At 39.6% G+C, this 17,520-nt stretch overlaps 2 protein-coding genes across 2 annotated transcripts; both read left to right on the plus strand.

Annotated features, from left to right (window-relative positions):
* The first annotated feature begins 9,651 nt into the window (after positions 1-9,651).
* Positions 9,652-13,565, plus strand: LOC132098591 (uncharacterized). Its single transcript, XM_059504652.1, has 7 exons — positions 9,652-10,206; positions 10,299-10,454; positions 11,332-11,624; positions 11,763-11,995; positions 12,099-12,546; positions 12,967-13,235; positions 13,345-13,565. Exons 1-7 carry the CDS (start codon positions 9,652-9,654, stop codon positions 13,563-13,565), a joined length of 2,175 nt encoding a protein of 724 aa, XP_059360635.1.
* A 2,144-nt stretch (positions 13,566-15,709) lies between these two features.
* LOC132098423 (THAP domain-containing protein 2-like) lies at positions 15,710-17,219 on the plus strand. Its single transcript, XM_059504540.1, has 2 exons — positions 15,710-16,475; positions 16,970-17,219. Exons 1-2 carry the CDS (start codon positions 15,901-15,903, stop codon positions 17,118-17,120), a joined length of 726 nt encoding a protein of 241 aa, XP_059360523.1. The 5' UTR covers positions 15,710-15,900; the 3' UTR covers positions 17,121-17,219.
* The last annotated feature ends 301 nt before the right edge of the window (positions 17,220-17,520 follow it).

A 17,520-nucleotide genomic window follows, 5' to 3' on the forward strand; every position in this document is an offset into this window, starting at 1 on the left:
GCACAACATCACTGTATGCTGCTTTAAAGAGCGCATGCGCTCTGATGTAAACAAGCGTTCATGAGAAGCACATGGAGGAACACGTGAGAGACGCGCTGAATGAAAACACTGCCAATGAAAAAATTATTCTGAACATTCATTAATCTTAGGTATTCCAATATTTAATAACACACTTTCACAAATTGAAAGTTGCAACTGTGTTATTTAAGGAGCTAACATGAACTAAGACTTGTATTTTTTAACAAATATTAATAACTTCTATAGTAAATGTAGCTATTGCTCAATGTTTAGCTGTGCATTTATTGAATGAGCACTATGCGATGTCCGAACTGATTACACTATATTTTATGTATTAGACTGTATTTTATGTAAAATCATTTTCTATTTTTAAACTGTCTTAAATTCATTTCAAGTCAATTTTTAAATAATTTGCATTTACAAGTTCTTAAATTGTTTGTTTTATTTTTGTGATCATTTTTCTTCATTACTTTTTTTTACTTTCTTTTTGAATTACCATTGTGTACGAAATGTGCTATATAAATAAACTTGCCTTGCCTTGCCTTGAATGCTAAGGTTAACTAATGAGGTCTTATTGTAAAGTGATACCTATTGGTTTTTATAGTTCTTTTGCGATTTAATTTGTAAAACATTTAACTTTTATATATTTTTCTGTTTTGCTTTATTGTTTTAAAAGTTTATTAAATGTTTAGTTATTTTTGTTATAGGAAAAAGGTTATTTAGCCTGTTATACTGTATTATGACCACTTTTTAAAAACAAAATTTCAATACCGCGATAATACCATATACCGTGATAAAAGCATTATCAATTAACCGCAACAGGAAAATTTGATACCGGCATATTCCTAATTGTCATGCTAACAGTTGTCTGAAGTTTTGATTGATTGTAATCTATTACATATTTTTCGATCAAAGTTATCTGACATTGTCAAGATGAATTTGTTCTGACAGTTTGGCTCTGAGTTCTTGTAATATTTTATTAAAAAAATTTTAAACTATAGCAAATAACTGTGATAATGTGAGAAATGTTGAAGGTGTCTGAATAAGGCAGGGCTACGGCCCTGACCACAGGTCTCAATTCCTTGGGAAGGGGAAGGCCTTGCTCTTTCCGTCTTTACTCCTAGTCCTCCAAAACCATTTTTGTAAGTACATACTTTGTTTGTAACAGTACTATTTTGGTCGGTTTTTTTTTTCTAAATAATTCTAAGTCATTTATTTTAATTAAAAAATGTCATAGGTGGCTGCTGTCTGTCAGTTATGTGGATCTTGTGGTTAAAATACCAAGGGATCAAAGATGGACCTCATAATGAGACTGAGGAGTGAGATGATAAACAGGTAATCATATGACAACATTTTTCAGAACGTTTGGGTTGCATCAGGTTTGTGTGCTCTGATATATGTAATTTATCATTAACAACATATGCAGTAGATTTGTCATTTAATCTAAAAAGCAAAGTGCTGAAATAATTGATGTTAAACCATTTGTTATTACTTTGGTGGCTGGGCAGTTGTTATGTGCCCCTGTGGTGTCGTGTACAGCATGAAAGTCTTAATGAAAGCGTAAAGTCTAAGGGACATCACTGACCTATTGCTGTCCTGGAAACACCTAGCCAACATAACAATATATGACTTTGCGAGAGGACTGGTCTCTCATGCCAGTCTCCATAATCCAGACATAATTCCCTTCATCGATCTTAGAGCCAGGATAAGTTTCCAATGGGATATTAGGGACTGTAATATCCTTTGTTTGTCTGAAACATGGCACGCCCTTGGTCCTGGATGCTGCTGTAACGCCGTCTGAAAACTTCTCTGATTTACGGATAGACAGGACAGCCGAGGCCGGCAAATCCAAAAGCGGAGGAGTGTGTTTCATGATCAACAAGAAATGGTGTGACCCCAGGAATATCTCCACTGTGTCGCGCTCCTGCTCGCCTCATCTGGAACATTTATCCATTATTTGCCGCCCATTCTATCTGCCTAGGGAGTTTTCATTGATCATCATAACTGCTGTTTACATCCCACCACAAGCAGACACCGGTTTGGCTTTGTCTGAGCTTCACGATGCGCTCAGCGGCAACATCAACAAACATCCTGACGCTGCTATTATCATCGCTGGGGACTTCAATAAAGCCAATACTATACACTGGAAATACACTGGATCATTGCTACACTCAAGTTTAAAAATGCCTACAAAGCTCGCTCACTACCGGCTTTCTGCAAATCGGACCATGCCGCCATTTTCCTCACACCGGAATATAAACAAAGGCTCGTTCAAGATCCCCCGGTGCAGAGGGTGTGACGCGATGGTCCGCCTAATCAGAAGCATGCTACAGGCTGCTCTTGATGACGTAGACTGGGACATGTTTCGCGCAAGTTCCTCTGACGTCAGCAAGTTCACGGATGTAGCATTAAGCTTTGTAAACACGCTAGCCGAACAAGCTATGGATACAGTAACTACAAGATCATTCTCAAATCAGAAACCGTGGGTGGACAGATTAATCCGTGCAGCAGTAAACAAACGCACTGCTGCTTACAACGCCGGTCTTCTGTCAGGAAACATGAGCGAGTACAAAGCATCATGCTATCCGACGCGCAGTAAGAGCCGCCAAACACAGATACAGGGAACGCATAGAGTCACATTTCCAGCTAAATGACTCCCGACGCATGTGGCAAGGACTAAGGACCATCTGTGACTTTGGAAATAAATCCACTGCATAGGTGAGAGCAGATCCGTCGCTGGCTGACGTTCTGGCCGTGTTCTGCGGTCCTGCGCTGATCAGCTCGCTGGTTTGTTTACATCCATTTTTAATGAGTCTCTTGCTACATGGGTGGTTCCCACCTCAATCAAAAAATCGGTCATCATCCCTGTGCCTAAAAACAATAAACCCTCTTGTCTGAATGACTATCGTCCAGTTGCCCTCACATCAATAGTCATGAAGGTCTTTGAGGGAGTGGTTAAAAACGTCATCTGCTCCTCCATACCGGATACTTTGGACCCTCTTCAGTTTGCCTATCGCCCAAATAGATCCACTGATGATGCCATCTCTCACATCCTGCACTCTTCTCTCACACACATTGACAGCAATAACAGGAACTACGTAAGGCTGCTATTTATTAACTATAGCTCAGCTTTTAATACTATAGTCCCCTTAAAGCTAGCTTCTAAACTCATAGACCTCAGCCTGAATTCTTCACTCTGCAACTGGATTCTTAATTTCCTGACCTGCAGACCTCAAGTGGTGAAACTAGGCCAGTACACCTCCAGCTCCATCACCCTGAATGTAGGAGCCCCACAGGGCTGTGTCCTGAGGCCCCTGCTCTACTCTCTCTACACACATGACTGCGTGTCTTCGCACAGCTCCACATCCATTATCAAATTTGCTGATGATACTGTGGTTCTGGGCCTCATTTACAACAACAATGAGACCGCATACTTGGATGAGGAAGAGAAATTAACATCATGGTGCCAGGACAACTGTCTCTCTCTGAATGTGAGCAAAACTAAAGAACTGATTGTGGACTTCAGAAAGAGACAGCAGCAGCCCTATACACCTCTTATGATCAGCGGGATCCCTGTGGAGAGGGTGAGCAGCTTCAAGTACCTTGGTGTAAACATCTCCGAGGACCTGACTTGGACTAATCACATTCAAACACAGGTTAATAAAGCCAGGCAAAGACTGTACCATCTGCGACAGCTGAGGAAATTCAGGGTCTCACCAGCAATCCTGAAAACTTTTTATTCAGGGGCCATAGAAAGTGTATGACTCAGTGTATCTCAGTGTGGTATGGGAACAGCTCCAGTCGAGACTGCAAAGCACTGCAGAGAGTTGTAGGCTTAGCTGAGAGCATCTCCGGGTCTGCTTTCCCCTCTCTGCAGGACATCTACCTCAAACACTGCAGAAGCAGAGCTGCTAAAATCATCAAAGACTCCGCCCACCCCAGTAACCATCTTTTCACTTTGCTGCCATCTGGTAAGCGCTTCCGTAGCCTGATGGCAAAAACCGAAAGACTCAGGAGGAGTTTCTTCCCCCAGGCCATCAGGCTCCTAAACTCTAAACCAGCCTCTTAACATCTTCATGTCTCCACTTAATATTCACTTTATCAGTAAGATATTCATCATTCACTACCTCACATTTACACACTGACCTGTTTGCACATTTGCCTCTTGTACATTCCTGTGTATCTTAATATTTAAGAATACAGTATAATGCACATATGCACATTGTACATCCCTGTGTATCTTAATATTTAAGACAGTTTACTTTCATGCACATTATTTTGCTTTCTATATTTAATTCTAAAATAAACATCTTTTTTATATTTTATTCTTATATTTTTATTGTTTACTTTTATTTCATTCTTACATAGCTATATTTATGTATATTTTCATCTGTGTTGTTTTCTTTAATAATTGCACTGTCCATGGAGCGGACCTGACTCACATTTCACTGCTGGTTATGTATGCTATATATAATTTAGTATGTGACGAATAAAAATCTTGAATCTTGAATCAGCCCACATGAGGGTCAGCTTTTGGAGCCAAATGAAGCCGATATTGCAGCAGTGGAAGATGGAAGACTTAAGAGTTTCATTGGAATGGCTTAAAAAGAAAAAGAAGCCTGTTGATGTGAATGGGCATCCATTAACTGGCTCATCTGAACACTATGTACTTTACGACAGATTTCATCAAAACAACACAAAAGATTCCTGTGATAAACTTTGTAAAATACAGCTTGTGTCTGAGTTGGCTGGAAGTTTTAAATGTTCAATGTACTGAGAAGTTTTTTTCTTAAATGAGAAAAAACAACTACTTTCTGAATGTTATGAAGCCAACAAACCATGTGTTTCTCATGCGAAACCTGTTGCACCATTACAATGTTGCAATAACCACTAGGTTTGCTGATCAACTTACCAAGCATGTTGGTTGCACTCAGGTTGTCCTGAACAAGCATGGCCAAGCACTTTCAGGTAAAAAAATAAAAAATAAAATGGCATAATGTTTGCATTCTTTTGCACCGTTTAATGTCATTAGCATGGTTTTCGACTCCCAAAGGTTTAATTTCACACTGGTATGGGATGCTTATTTCTAGGGAGTTCATGTAAAAGCACAATTAAAGTGGATGATGAGCCAAGTACACAAAAGGTGGCTGTGAAGAATGTCTGAAGAATGTAATGTCAAACAAGCCCTGATTGAAACCATTCAGTGAAGCAATGGAAGAAAAGGTGATTGCTCTTTGAAGGTAGTAATGTTATAAGCTGTGAAGAATGAATACCTCAAACATTTTGTAGTGAATGTTGTAATGTTCTTTTTTCCAAATAGCTCACACGTGTTAGACACAAAGAAAAATGAGAGGGAACATGTGGCACATGTTTATTCTACCACGCTGAAGATTTTCAGACACTGGGATTGCAGCGCAATGTGGAGGCAACAGTAAGGATTTGTTTGTCATCTTAATTTGTTTGATCAAAATTACATTTTCTATTTACTTTCTTAATTTCGTTTTTAATTGAAGCTGTGGTATCTTAACATATTCTGAATTGCTGTTTTAAGAAAATAGAAGTCATCAGCAAATTGCAGGTGAGTGTGAGGTTGTGAGGGAGGGCAAGTGTGCCCAAGCAACTTTTAATAACATAGAGAAGCTTATAAAAAAAATAAAAAATAATAATAATAATAAAACAGAAAATAGGCCCACAACAGTCAACCAGAGTTGTATTATAATAAACCTATTATAAAAATTATTACAAAGCAATAGGCCTAAATAAAAACTTCTTCTTTCCAATATTGTTTTTAACGAAAACAAAATAAAAATACCTGAATTAATTAAATAAAAATAAACAGTACGAATAGGAACGAATGGCAAGTGGCATCAAATCTAGCCAAGATTTTTCGCTAGAAAAAACAGCGTGTTTACTTTGTCCAGCTTTAACAGGGCACGTTGTGGACCGACAACTTTACCTGCGGTGCTGAAAACCCGCTCCGATGGTGTGCTTGTGGCACAGACGCACAGGTACTTTCGTGCCACTCGCTACATCTGGGGAAAACGCCCGGCTGTGCACTGGCGGTGGACCTAGATGTTGTTGGAGGCGTTGAAACTGTTGCACTGAGTGAACTCGGGTCCATCCTCGCAGCAGTGAGTGGATGATGGTTTCATATATATGTGACCTTAGGTTCGAGGTATTTCCATCTCTCGTCTCACGGTCACCTTTTTGTTGCACAATTCGCAAATTGCCTCGTCCGTATTTACCGCCTCATCCTTTTAGTTCGGTCAAAACCCGAAATTCTACCAAACTGCAGAAGTTGTGTTCTTTTTCGATGCCACGTCACTCGGTGCGTGACTCGCCATCCCGCCATCTACATGATTTTCAAAATTTAATTTGAATTACTGAAATAAATTAACTTTTCCTCGACATTTTAATTTACTGAGAAGCACCTGTATGTTTTTGAGCAAAATGTTGTATTATTTACAAACTTATTGGCAAAAATTGGCACAAGAATTACCTGTTCTTAATGATTAAGACATATTCTATTCATCAATAATTGTTTGTTATTGTTTTTAAAATAAAAATATATATGCTATCCAAGAAAAGCTCATTACTTATTTACATTATTAACATGTTGTGATAAATATAATGTCCCTAACAAGGTGGAATATTTTCATGGCCAGTGTCTGAACAGTCCACCCATAATTATAATTTTTGAGTCTCCAAATTTGTTAAACATGTCACTATTTTGGTAGAATGCATAAAACATAAAAATCATGTAACTTTTTTAGAAAACACTAATGAAGACAAATTGTTACTGCATACCAGGAATAACCCACATATTATGTATATAAATAGTCTAACGTTATATAGAAATTTTAGTTCATTATAAAGCTCTATTTTTTATTTGTTATTCCGAATTGTGCTAAATTTGCCATTCAGCTTTATGAATGAATGTACCTGTTGTATTTTCGGAAAAACGACTAGAAATTCAGAAATAGCCTTCTCACCTCGAGTTGTTTATGAAGAACAGAAAGTCCATGCTTTTCTCTGCTTTTCAGCCATTGTTTATTGGACGTCACAAGCCATAGCTGCCACAAAGAAAACTATTTTATCCTCAGAATCCATATTTTCATGAATGGCGCGAAACGTAATGCTCGCGACGCGTCAGAGTTTGTAAAATCGTAGTGAATTCGTGTCTGAGACTGCCTCCGTATGATTTTCGGTTAAACTCAATCGTGACGTGCGCGGGTTCACTAAGTTCCGACCTTCAGAATCGCACCGTGTACGGCCGCCTTTAGAGATCATTAGCGCTATCGAAGTCTTGCAGGGTTGCAAGGTTTTCACAGCAAAACCCGCCCAATTTTTACTCAAAACTATCCCAATAGCTTTCCAGGGGCGATACCCTGGTAAATTTCGCGTTCCAGAGGGTAAAATACAATTTTTTTAGTGGGGTCCTCCCTGGTAAAACTAGCATTCCAGGGTTAAATATCACGTCATTGGTGTCGCTTCTACCCTCGGACATTAAACACAGTCCCCGGCAACAGTGTAAAGGTTTCCGCGGACTTGGCAACACTGGTATCTCGGCCGCTTGGGGTAAACATTCCGTTTCTATGGCAACTGTGGAACTTCAACGAGACTAGCCGTTTGATTACGTCATAGAACAGGCTGCTTATAAGGAGCCGCTCGCTCGCAGAAGCTCTGAAGTTCAGTGATAATCCGAGCCGAGGCGAAGAGTCACCGAGCAAAGAATCTAAGCGAAGTCTACGAATACTGTGTACAGAGTCAAGACTACATATGGTCTATATTCAGTGTTTAGGAAAACACACAGTTTATACACACTGTCTGTAGTCTCACTCACAGTGTGTATCAGATACAGTTTGACAACAATATCTAACAGCTACTAAATAGAGTACATCAGAAATCATGTCCACAGACTCCACACAAAAGAGAGATGTGCAGCTGAAGGCTGCTATCAGCAGCACCATCTCAGAGAATGGAAATGATCAGAGTGGCATGAATATTTCTCCTGCAACCAATGAGAAGACCAGATCAACAGGTGAATGTCAACAGACCATTTGAAATACATTACAGTGAGATGCAAACACAAATGTGGTAAATTTTGAAATTTGTGTATGTGTTCTAATTGATATTTAAATATTTCAATCATCCATTAATGCAACAAATATAATGTGTACCACAGAGCAAAAACTGCATGTTGGCTCTGTTAAATAAAGTCACCAATGTCAAACAGCACAACATTAGCACAGTCTTACAAGTTAGATAATTATTCATGTTTAATCTGTGGTAAGAGGTGTTTCTAATAGTTTGTTATTTGCTTTTTATCTTCTTTCTGAAAATACTGAAGTGAGGAAGAGCAACAAAACCTCTGCATTCTTCCGAAGAACATGGAAGGCTGTGAAAAAATCCTTTCAGAAAAACAGAGTGGATCCCTTTGGAGTCTCAGCACAGCCTGATCCAGAGCCATCGTGTGTCCCAGATCCTGAAGCAGAAGATAAAGTGGACCGGGTTGATGAAGAGCAATTGTGTGCTGAAGGCCCAAGTGGTGCTAAACTTCAAGTGACAGCAGAAACTCCCAATACTCAAGTGACAACAGAGTCCACACAAAAGAGAGATGTGCAGCTGAAGGCTGATATCAGCAGGACCATCTCAGAGAATGGAAATGATCAGCGTGGCATGAATAATGAGAAGACCAAATCAAAAGGTGAATGTCAACAGACCATGTGAAATACATTACAGTGAGATGCAAACACAAATGTGGTAAAAGTTGAAATATGTAGCATATATATATATATCTATATATATATATATATATACTGTAAAACTTCAAATAATAGCCGAGTCCCAAATAGACGCCTGTCTCTTTTAAACGCCTGGTGTGACGACAGGTTTGGGTAAATAAAGGCCGGTCTCAAATAGAGGCCTGGTCTGTTTTTTAGCATCAGGTTGTATTTGATCTTCTGAAACCTGTCAGATCGTCTGTTCTATGTTTTGATTAGATTTCACGTGACAGACACAACAACAGTTCATGAACGACTCATCACTATGGCAACATAACAAAGAGGTTAACGAACTTTCTTTTAGTCTTCAGTTTTTCTTAATTCTCTCATACCACCATGGAGACAAAAAGAAAAAAGTATGATTTGACATTTAAGCTGACAGTTGTCAAATTTGCCGAACAAAATTTGGGAGAAGCAGCGGCAAGACATTTCTCGGTTGATCCAAAGAGAGTGCGAGAATGGCGTAAAAATAAAGCTGAAGTGCAACGTCTGTCCGAGGAAGATGACAAAAGGGCCAGACTGCGAGGTGGAGGGAGGAAGAAGGCCAGTGAAGAGCTGGAGGTGAGTGTGTGTGAGTGGATCCACAGCATGCGGGCAAAGCATCTCAGAGTCTCACGTAAAATGATCAGAAGTGTATGCAACAGTGAGTGACGGCAGGGATGAGGACAGTTTTACTGCGAGCGCTGGCTGGCTGGACAAATTCATGAGGCGCAACGACTTTTCAGTCAGAAGACGCACAACTGTGGCCCAGAAAGACGCCAAGCACTTCACTGAGAAACTGGTAAATTTTGTCACATATACAACGCGGATTATTAAGGCAAAGAAAATACAGCCGAAAAACATTATAGCCATGGACGAAACAGCGGTGTGGTTTGATATGGTGGGATCTACAACTGTGGATGCAAGAGGTGCACGCAGTGTTCCACTGAAAACCACAGGCCATGAGAAGAGCCGCTTAACTGTGGTGTTGGCTGCGAAAGCAGACGGGACCAAATTGAAACCTTACATTGTCTTCAAAGGGGGGACCAAGGAGGGGAAATTAATGCAAAATATCAGTGGGGTGGTGGTGGCCGCATCCAAAATTGGATGGATGAACGAGGAGCTGACTGCAGACTGGCTTCAGAGAGTGGTGGGAAAGCTCAACTTCGCCACTCGTCTCCTAGCCTGGGATTCATATCGCTGTCATATCAGCGCAGTGACCAAAGCTGAGCTCAAAAGGGTCTACAACATAACCACAAAGTACAAATGTACAAAGTACATACAGGCCCCTGACGTCGTATGGAACCAACCATTCAAAGCCAGCCTGCACGAGTCCTATGACAACTGGATGGCAGGGGATGTGGACAAAGAGTACACAGCTGGAGGAAATATGAGGGCCCCAGCTCGTCGCTTGTTGGTTTCCTGGGTACTTCAAGTGTACGTGCGCGCACGTGTGTGTGAGTGCGAGGGAGAAATAGGAGATAATATATTTCATTAACTTCGGGATGTTATCCTTAGGTATGTGGCCTGACAGTAGCTTCTGATGGAAGTGAGGATCACCTTATCCATTGTTTTAAAGAGGGAGAGCCGTGCGCATCTGGACGAGAGCTGTTAGTGCAAGCAAGGCAGGCAGAGTTAGCGGAGGCTGGAGAGGGAGAAGTGGAGGAGAGCGACGTGGAGGAGGAATTCGCCAATTAACTTGTAATTGAGGATCGCGGGGATGATGAATGATGTAGCCTTCATTCTTTCTTGTTGATATGTTTCGGGCAACAAGTTCATATGCTCAATGGATTTTAGCGGTAACTTATATTGTTCTGCCCATTGCTGTCACATCGTTTCGTTTTTTATGCTGCCAATAATCTAAGACATTTCATACTTACTTACACTAAATGATTTGTTAAACACATTCGTTTAGGGGTAACTTGTATTGTTCTGCCCATTGCTGTCACATCGTTTCGTTTTTTATGTTTTTTTTTTTTTATGCTGCCAATAGCCAAACACATTTCTTACATTAAATGGTTTGTTAAACACATTCAAATTAATTATAAATAAAACGTAATATAATGTGGTAACCTCCTACTGTCATGCTTGAACATCTCAACACTAAATTAAAGGCCTGTCTCTTATAGACGCCTGTCTCAAATACAAGCCGGTGCAGTTCGGCGATTTGGGTAAATAGAAGCCCGGGCTATTATTTGAAGTTTTACGGTATATATATATATATATATATATATATATATGCATTTTTTAACGTGTTTAAATGATACATAACTATTTAAGTCATCCATTAACACAACAAATATAATGTGTACCACAGAGCAAAAACTGCATGTTGGCTCAATGGCTTAAATAAAGTCACCAATGTCAAACAGCACAGCATTACCACAGTCTTACAAGTTAGATAATTATTCATGTTTAAGCTGTGGTTAGAGGTGTTTCTAATAGTTTGTTATTTGCTTTTCTTCTTTCATCTGAAAAAAAAGTGATGAAGAGCAACAAAATCTGTGCATTCTTACAAATAAGATGGAAGGCTGTGAAAAAATCCTTCCAGAAAAGCAGAGTGGAGCCTATTGAGATCCCAGCACAGCCTGATCCAGAGCCATCGTGTGTCCCAGATCCTGAAGCAGAAGCTGAAGTAGATCTGGTTGATGTACATCAGTTGTGTGTCGCAGGTCTAAATGGTCCTGAACCTCAAGTGAAAACAGAAACTCAAGTGACAACAGAGTTGTCAATGTTACATAATGTCCTTCTTAACATTTTCCAACTGGAGCGTCGCATGTGCAAATGTAGAGTTATGTGGACACCTATCACTGAGGTCTGGCCCAGTGTCTTCATGGGAAATGAGTAAGTCAACACACTTCTATCACATGAACCAAACACCATGCAGTTATATTTTTCTCATTGTCAGGAGTTATTTTTTAAGTCTTCACTCTAAATCCTATTTAATGAAAGACTAATCTAGGCTGTTGTGTTCTTCCGCAGGGAGACAGCAATGGACCGAGTCAAACTGAAGGAGATGGGTATTACTCACATCCTGAACACTGCGGCGTACAAGGAATATCCAGAAGGAAAGATCGATAAAAAAGCGGGATATTACCAAGAAATGAACATCACTTACTATGGTGTGCTTGTAATGGATGAACACAGGTTTGACATCAGCAAGGACTTATTCCCAGCTTCAGAATTCATCCACAAGGCCCTAAGTAACACAGAAAGTAAGAGCTGACACACAAACACAATTTATCGTCCATCATTTATCTTACAGTGATAAACTGTGTATGGATGAATTTGAATGTCTTTCTTTTCTTTTTTTCTCAGATAAGTTGTTAGTGCACTGCATAGATGGTGTCAGCCGCTCTGCCACATATTTTCTGGCATACCTGATGACCCACCATGAAATGTTGTTGGAGGATGCCATCGACCACGTCATACACAAGAGATGGATCAGGCCAAACAGGGACTTCTTGAAGCAGCTGATAACCCTCAATTCAAACCTCGTAACACAGGGGAAACTACAGATAAGAAAACCGATAAACACAGATAAAACAAAAAACGGAGAGGACCCAGTTGCGCACCCTGTTCCAGAACCATTGTGTGAGCCAGGTCCAAGCAAACCTAAACCAGAACCTCAAGTGGCAAAAGAGCTTTCAGTATTAGAAAGTCATGTCTCTCTAAGAGTCCTTCAGCTCCAGGATCGCCTGGATGAATATACTTTGTACTGCACACCTGTCACTGAGGTCTGGCCCAATGTCTTCATTGGAAATGAGTAAGTCTACAACACATATATAATACAGTATGAACAGGAATCAAACAGCAGTCAAATTTCTCTCACTGTCAGAGTTGTTTTAAAATTTTACATTGTGAAAGACTAATTAATAAATGTGGCAAGTGGGGCGGGGTTGAGAGCTGTGGGAATGGGTCGAGGCCGTTGGAGTAATTGGAAATGAGCGACACCTTGCCACTCACTGGTCTCGAGTCCCACAGAGGAACTCCAGAAGGATAAAAAGAGGAGATACGACAGGGAAGGCCTGGGTTTTATTTTGTGTTTTGGTTTTGGTTTTGTTTGTGTGTGGCAGTTATCCGCAAGGGGCTGTCATGCTGTTGCGTGTTTATTTTATTGAAGTTCCGCCTCCTTTTTCCTGATTTACAAACGTTGTTACAGTGAAAGTGTTGTGTTCTTGTGCAGAGAGACGGCAAGAAACCGAGCCAAACTGAAAGGGATGGGTATTACTCACATCCTGAATGCTGCGGCAGTGGAGAAGAGCTTGAAGGTCTTGTTTGAAATTCCAAGCAAGAAAAGCCTAAAAGGAAAGGTCAATACAGGAGTGGCATATTACCAAGGCAGAAGCATCAATTACTATGATGTGCCTGCAGAAGACAAATGCTCATTTAACATCAGCGAGTACTTCTTCCCAGCCGCACAGTTCATCCACCAGGCATTGAGTAACCCAGAGAGTAAGAGCTGATGCACACAGACACACACGTCATTTATTAAGTGTCCTACAGTTATAAGCAGTCTAGGAATTACTTAGTTTTGAGTGTCTTTCTATTTTTATTTCCACAGATAAGGTGTTGGTGCACTGCAAAAAGGGTCTCAGTCGCTCTGCCACACTTGTTCTGGCATATCTGATGATTTACCATGACATGATGGTGGAGGATGCCATTGACCATGTCATGGAGGCGAGACACATCAGACCCAACATAGGCTTCTTGAAGCAACTGACAAACCTCAATTCAAACCTCAAAAGTCAGCGGATACTACAGTTAAAAAAAGGTCTACAGTAAAAAATCAGATCAAAGTTGAAAAAAGAAACGGATAAAAAAACACTTAATGCAAAATAAAAACAAATATGTAAAACAGTTTGTCTAAATTATATTAAAATGAGCATTATTTCTTAAGTCCTGTGGAGTAGCATCATGTTACTAAAGCAACAGAAATACACATGTAGTACAAACTTAAAAAAAAGAGTAAAGTAACACCTCGCCTGCACAAGATGTAAGTGACTCTTCAAAAGCACATAGAACTAATCAAAATTTGACCTACTCCAAACCTTCTTTAAGTAGGTTTTTTAAGTAGTAAACCTACTTTAAGTGGGTTTGTAGTAATGTCATTAAGTTCCTGAAATGCTGCTGAAAATGTCAATAAACAATAAATAAATAAATAAAGTCTTTGTAACGGCCTCATATTTGCTTCATTGCAGAAAGGTTTTATGAAATGTTTCTACATTCTGTGGAAACCTTCTTCATTGGCAAAAGAAGAAAATACTAACCTGATTCCAAACACACATTACGTATTATGCGGATTGGCTGTTAGGATCTGCTTATAAGCCGTCTGCGATTGCACAGTTGAAAAGATTGCATATTGGCCTAGATGGCTTGTCTAAGATCCTTCTTAAGTTTTTGCAAGATCGCTGCCTCGAGTCCTGGCTTTTCTGAGGTAGTTTATAGGTAGCCACACTTGCCCTCTGACCTTGTCTCCAGATAGGGGTTATTACAGGGTCAGAAGAGGAGTTTAATGGACCCTGACCAAGGTGGAGATGTATCACTCAAATGCTGCACCGCTCTTGTTTAGCCTGTATATGCTTCCACTAAGTCAAATAATGAGAAAGAACCAAATTGCCTATCACAGCTATGCTGATGATACCCAGATTTACCTAGCCTTATCTCCAAATGACTACAGCCCAATTGACTCCCTCTGCCAATGCATTGATGAAATTAATAGTTGGATGTGCCAGAACTTTTTTTAGTTAAACAAGGAAAAAACTGAAGTCATTGCATTTGGAAACAAAGATGAAGTGTTCATGGTGAATGCATACCTTAACTCTAGGGGTCAAACAACTAAAAATCAAGTCAGGAATCTTGGTGTGATTCTGGAGACAGACCTTAGTTTCAATAGTCATGTCAAAGCAGTAACTAAATCAGCATACTATCATTTAAAAAACATTGCAAGAATTAGATCTTTTGTTTCCAGCCAAGACTTGGAGAAACTTGTTCATGCCTTCATCACCAGCAGGGTGGACTATTGTAATGGGCTCCTCACCGGCCTTCCCAAAAAGACCATTAGACAGCTGCAGCTCATCCAGAACGCTGCAGGATTCTGACTAGAACCAGAAAATCTGAGCATATCACACCAGTCCTCAGGTCCTTACACTGGCTTCCAGTGACATTTAGGATTGATTTTAAAGTACATTTACTCGTATATAAGTCACTAAATGACCTAGGACCGAAATATATTTCAGATATGCTCACTGAATATAAGCCTAACAGACCACTCAGATCATTAGGATAAAGTCAGTTAGAAATACCAAGGGTTAACACAAAACAAGGGGAGTCCTCCTTTAGTTTCTATGCTGGATGCAGTTGGAATCAGCTTCCAGAAGAGATCAGATGTGCTAAAACACTAGTCACATTTAAATCTAGACTTAAAACTCATCTGTTTAGCTGTGCATTTATTGAATGAGCACTGTGCAATGTCCGAACTGATTGCAATATATATTTTCACTGTTTTTTTTTTATGTAAAATCATTTTCTAACTGTTTTAAATTCATTTTAAATAAGTACATTTTTAATAATTTTAAAAGTTTTAAAATTGCTTGTTTTATTCTTATTATTTTACTTTCTTTTATGTAAAGCACTTTGAATTACCATTGTGTACGAAATGTGCTATATAAATAACCTTGCCTTGCCTTGCCTTCTCACCTCGAGTTGTTTATGAAGAACAGAAAGTCCATGCTTTTCTCTGCTTTTCATCCATTGTTTATTGGACGTCACAAGCCATAGCTGCCACAAAGAAAACTATTTTATCCTCAGAATCCATATTTTCATGAATGGCGCGAAACGTAATGCTCGCGACGCGTCAGAGTTTGTAAAATCGTAGTGAATGGACTATATGCACGGGGCGTTCTTCAGAACTTCCGCATAAAGATAAGTCAGCCCGTGAACTTCCGGTGGAACGTCATTTGATGTTGTGGTACTTTTAGGTTAGTGGGCGGCACCTTCAAATCCAACTCCTTGAGACTCTAGTGGTTTATAGATAAAGTTTGAACTAGAACTTATTTATTTAATTTATTATTTATTCAATATCTACGTGAAAATAAAGTAATAACTTAGGTTAACGGAAATGAAAAAGGCATTTAAATTTCAGCGCTGTGAAGGAACGTCAGCTGAGCACTGTTGTGTCCCTCATTGTTCATCCTCAGCGAAATTCAATTCAGTCATAAGTTTTCACACTTTCCCTTCAGACGTACAACAGCGAAAGAAATGGATAATAAATATAAGAAGAGACAATTTTATTATATCTTACCATACACGCGTGTGTAGTCGGCACTTTGTGCCAGAAGAGCTCAAGGAGCCTGCTGAAGTCGGCGGGAGGCGAAGGCTGAAGTCTGGTGCCGTACCTGTACTGTTCCCTTGGAATAATTACTCTCTTGGAGAGAGAAGGCTTGGGGTTTGGGAAAGGAGAACGAGACCAGAGAGTATGGAAACTGGGGAATATTATGAACGTATATCTACCAACGACCACGATTACAGCACAGCACCACAGCCCGCGTTTGTTGACTCGGTTCTGGAAGAAAACGAAAGGCTTCGCGAAGAAATCGACCATGTGAGGCGGCAGATGGAACAGATGTCACTCAAACAGCGTTTTGGGCTGCAGCGATTTACAGGTTCTGACAGTGACATCCGTTTCTACACCAGGTATGTAGACATATTTAATTTAATAAAACGCATTATACTTTAAGAACACTTTAAATATCTTGCATTTAAAGACTGATATTATACAGTGATCATACTATCTTTACTAATTATATTTAAAATAATATATTATTTAATATTAAAACACTTTTTAGGCTTAATGTGCATCGTGCATTAAAGAAGTACTCCAAATAAAGTTTAATTGTAATATTTATATCCTAAGCTTCAAGCATTATGTCAGTAAATATCGATTTGTAGTATACTTAGTATGAAATAAATTATTTTAAAAACATTTTGGTTTAGGTTTTTTTTGCACTAGGGTGTCCAAACCACAAACATTGAAGATTAAATATAATCAGCATGTCAAATAGACCAGTGCAAGTCACTTCCTACTTCAGGTTCACCTCTGACCTGGTGTGTATAAATGTAATAATATGTATGGTGCTAAATGCAAGAAATGTCAATGCTTTGACATTTTGACATTTCACTATTTACAGGTTTTCATCTTATGATCATCTGATGCGGTTTTGGCAGGTGATTGAACCACCACTGAGATTCATGGTTCGGGTAACCAGAACAGGAACTGCAAACGTTGAATCTGAAAAGCAAAGTGCTTCCATGGTAAGTCTGTTGTCTGTGCTATTATGACCAAACTCTCCAGCTACAGAATTTATGCATCCTATCATATACTTGTTCAATACATGGTTGGACTTTTACTTTCTGAAGCCAGGATGTTCACATTATGACCAACACTACTTTTAGAATTCGAATGTAGAATGAATGGAAATAAATTCCACACCATCAGATGTCTGTTGTTGTACTGTAAACCTACTAGTTTTGACAATTACATATACATGTAATTGTGTTGTGATCTGTCAGTCCTTACAGGCAATAGATGAACTGTTCCTCTTCCTGAACTACTTTGCCCTTGGTCTGAAGCAGAGGGACCTAGCTGAGCGGTATGGGGTGCATCAGTCCACTGTAAGCAGAATCATTCTGACCTGGAGCAATTTTCTGTTCTCTGTTCTTGGTTCACAATGCATTTGGA

The sequence above is a fragment of the Carassius carassius genome, chromosome 22 (assembly GCF_963082965.1).
Source record: "Carassius carassius chromosome 22, fCarCar2.1, whole genome shotgun sequence".
Taxonomy (NCBI): Eukaryota; Metazoa; Chordata; class Actinopteri; order Cypriniformes; family Cyprinidae; genus Carassius; species Carassius carassius.

What these genes read in the sequence shown, in the direction of transcription:
- LOC132098591 (XM_059504652.1), top strand. Translation starts at nt 9,652, where the DNA reads ATGGACGAAACAGCGGTGTGGTTTGATATGGTGGGATCTACAACTGTG. An exon ending in GTCGCTTGTTGGTTTCCTGG is followed by an intron (nt 10,207 to 10,298) that starts GTACTTCAAGTG and finishes TGTTATCCTTAG; the next exon opens with GTATGTGGCCTGACAGTAGC. An exon ending in AGTGTCTTCATGGGAAATGA is followed by an intron (nt 11,625 to 11,762) that starts GTAAGTCAACAC and finishes GTTCTTCCGCAG; the next exon opens with GGAGACAGCAATGGACCGAG.
- LOC132098423 (XM_059504540.1), top strand. Translation starts at nt 15,901, where the DNA reads ATGAAAAAGGCATTTAAATTTCAGCGCTGTGAAGGAACGTCAGCTGAG. An exon ending in GACATCCGTTTCTACACCAG is followed by an intron (nt 16,476 to 16,969) that starts GTATGTAGACAT and finishes CACTATTTACAG; the next exon opens with GTTTTCATCTTATGATCATC.